Raw genomic sequence first — 3,430 nt, 5'->3', positions numbered from 1 at the left:
TGGAAATAAATGAAGGCCGAGCTTTAACAAAAAATTTAACAAGCTGGGGGTGGGGAAGGGGACACAACAGTACTCAGGAAATGGACATGTTATAATTCATATTTCAGAAACAATTGTGAATAGCTATACATAGTTGTTAACTTAGAAGAAAAATTCAGCATTTCTGAGATTAATTGATGTAGAAAGCCTAAACAGACCAAAGATCAATGAAACTGAATCAGTAATAAGCCCCCCCCCAAGAAAAAAAAAACCCTTCACTGCTTAAATTGTCTAAGCATTTGAAGGAGGACTAATGTGAGCTCATTTTTTCAAAAGTACATGAAGAGGGAAAAAAAGGCAGTCTTTCAAATTCATTCTCCAGGGCCAATATTACCAATATAGTAAAACTATACAAAGACACTCAATGAACAGTGTGCATATGAAAATGGATGCAGAACTCAGTAAAAGTAGAAAACCAAATCCAAAAACAAATTAAAACGATTTTCTACTATCAAATAGAATTCATTCCAGGGTTTCAAAGATGGTTTAACATAACACAAATCAGTAAGCATGACATAGCACATTAGTGAAAGACAAAAAGCATGGTTATTTGGTACACATAGAAATGGCATTTCAGCCGGGTGGTGGTGGTGCACGCCTTTAATCCCAGCACTCAGGAGGCAGAGGCAGGCAGATCTCTGAATTTGAGGCCAGCCTGGTCTACAAGAGCTAGTTCCAGGACAGGCTCCAAAGCTAGAGAAACCCTGTCTCGAAAAAACAAAAAGAAATTGCATTTGATAAAATTTGACACATTGAATGTGCTAATATAGGAGTAATATAACTATATATAGTGTTGGATACAAGTGTATAGCTAATGCACCAAATGGGACAAGGAGCTCACTTTCTCTTTGAAGATCAAGAACAGGACAGGAGACTATTTCCACCTCTATTAAAAATGATGTACATCCTAGCCAGAACAATGAAGCAAGAGAAAGAAAAAGAAGACATCTGAATTGAAAAGGAGGAAGTAAAATTTTTACTATGGAAGATGACATGAATGTTACAGGTAGAAACTCCCAAAGATACTGTTAAAGGATAGAAAATCAATATAGAAAAATTGGTAGCATTGTTAGATGCTTATAGTGATTATCTGGAAAAGAAACCAAGAAAGCCACCTACTTGTAACACCTAAAATAAAATCTAAAAATAAATTTAATTTACTATAAGATGCATGGACACCTTATAGTAAAACAAAAATTTTGATGATAAAAGAACAAGTAGCCTGTCTTACTTATCTACTGCTGTTACAAAGCACCATGACCAAGCACAGTAACTTATTGAAGAAAGGGTGAGTCCGTCGACATCATGGTGGGGAACATGGCAGCAGGCAGTATTGGTGCTGGTGTAGTATCTGAGAGCTAACATTTTGAGATGACCAATAGACAGTTAACTGGGAATGGCATGAACTTTTGAAACCTCAAAGCCTATCCTCAGTGACACACCTCCCAAAAGATCACACCTAGCCAGGCAGTCGTGGCACGCGCCTTGCGCCTTTAATCCCAGCACTTGGAGGCAGAGGCAGTCGGATCTCTGTGAGTTCAAAGCCAGCCTGGTCTACAAGAGCTAGTCCAGGACAGGCTCCAAAGCTACAGAGAAACCCTGTCTTGGAAAACAAAAACAAAAACAAAAAAAAAAACAAAACACCTCCTAAGCCTTCCTGTCTTAGTCAATGTTCTATTGCTGTGAAGAGACACCATGAGGATAGCAACTCTTATAAAGGAAAGTAATTGTGACTTGCTTCCGGTTTCAGAGATTTAGTCCGTTATCATCATGGCAGGAAGCATGGCAGCACTTAGGCAGACATGGTATTGGAGGAGCTGAGAATTTGACATCCAGATCCACAAATGGCAGGAAGAAGAGAGACACTGGGCCTGGCTTGAGCATTTGAAACCCCAAAGGCGGTTTGCAATGACACACTTCCTCCAGCGAAGCCACACCTCTCAGTCCCTCTCGAGTAGTGCCACTCCCTAATGATCAAGCATTCAAATATATGAGCCAATGGGGACCATTTCTACTCAAACCATCACACTTCCCAAACAGTTCCACAAACTGGTGACTAAGCATTTAAATATCTGAGCTCATGGGGAGGTATTTTCATTCAAACTACTATGGATTGGAAGAACTACATTCATGGATTGGAAGAATTAATACATTAAAAAGATGTCTATATTATCCAAATCCTAATATATAGTCCTAGCATTAGAAGAGGGTGCCACCGTGCCCAGTCTCTGTAATTGCCCAAGCTCCCGAAGATTGGCCTATCTCTGTCTCTCCAGTGCTGGGATTAAAGGTATGCGCCAGTTCATCCGGCTCTGTTTCGTCATTGTAATTGCACTGATTGAAGAAACAGACAAAGTCCTGTATAGTATAGTAGCTGGCACGGTTAGCTCCTGATCGACGTGGCCTCCTGCATCCAGCAGAAAGAAAGACCAGCCAGGATGGCCAGAGATTTCCTACTTGCTTTCAGGGCTGTGGTGTTACCTATTCCTTGGGCTGGCTCTGCTGTGGTGATCAGTAGTTTTGTGATAGGCACAAGCCTGCCATTTTGGACAGAGACTCCTTGTCGATACCACTGTAAGGGCTTACAGGGGGGTCTGGTGAAACAGCTTCCACTAGAAATATAATAATGTGAGCCACATGTGTAAGCTTAAACTTTCTGGCAATTGCATTTTACTTCTGTAAAAAGTACAAAAAAGCAGGTAAAAATAATTTTAATTGTATATGTAAAACTAATTTCCACATGTATTCAATACTAAGCATTAATTAGATATATTAAGCTCCTTTTTCATTTTGAAAACACATAGTTTTATGTGTAAAACAACCCCAATTAGAAATAGCCCCATTTCAAGTGCTCAGTGGCCCTTTATATGGCTAATGGCTTCCTTATTGAATAGATGGAGGCTTGGATTTGACTTCCTGAGAACAGAGCCATGCTGCCATCTGGTGGCAATTTAACAAAAAAGCTCTCCGGCGCCACTGTCACATGGTCCTTGGCCTGCTGGGAAACTTCCTTCCTAGGCTTGTGTTCTTTGAAACTAGACTTGAGAAGAGACGTGCCCATTCTTAGAAGCAAGAATGACTGCAGGGTTGCTGGACTTGCAGGTGAGAAGGCTGTGGGAATGAGGAGATGCAGAGGGAGGACAAAAGACCGCTTTGGAGCCATCCCCTCAGGGAACCCCATCTCCAGGGAGGTCCTGACCATGACCATCACCTACAATAGTTTTTGTTTTTACTGCTGAACACCTTTGTTTAACAAGAGTCTCTCTCCCAGCCTCAGCCCCTAACTGCTTAGCTTCCTGTGAGTGAGGGATCTAAAGCAGAGCTGTGATGAGCCGGTGAATGTTGTCTTTACGTGTGTGTGTGTGTGTGTGTGTGTGTGTGTGTGTGTGTG

The 3,430-nt window shown here is 41.2% G+C and overlaps 1 protein-coding gene across 2 annotated transcripts in view; it reads left to right on the top strand.

Moving 5' to 3' along the window:
* The first annotated feature begins 2,949 nt into the window (after positions 1-2,949).
* Znf169 (zinc finger protein 169) overlaps positions 2,950-3,430 on the top strand; it is a 25,792-nt gene continuing 25,311 nt past the window's right edge. For both annotated transcript variants that reach the window (XM_005355152.3, XM_026783044.1), the window contains exon 1: positions 2,950-3,141. In XM_005355152.3, the coding sequence (XP_005355209.2) occupies positions 2,970-3,141 (172 nt within the window). In that variant the 5' untranslated portion in view covers positions 2,950-2,969. The remainder of the gene's footprint in view (positions 3,142-3,430) is intronic.

The sequence above is a fragment of the Microtus ochrogaster genome, chromosome 16, assembly GCF_000317375.1.
Source record: "Microtus ochrogaster isolate Prairie Vole_2 chromosome 16, MicOch1.0, whole genome shotgun sequence".
NCBI lineage: Eukaryota > Metazoa > Chordata > Mammalia > Rodentia > Cricetidae > Microtus > Microtus ochrogaster.
The sequence above is the reverse complement of the archived record's forward strand: the minus strand, read 5'-3'. Positions and strand labels throughout refer to the sequence as shown.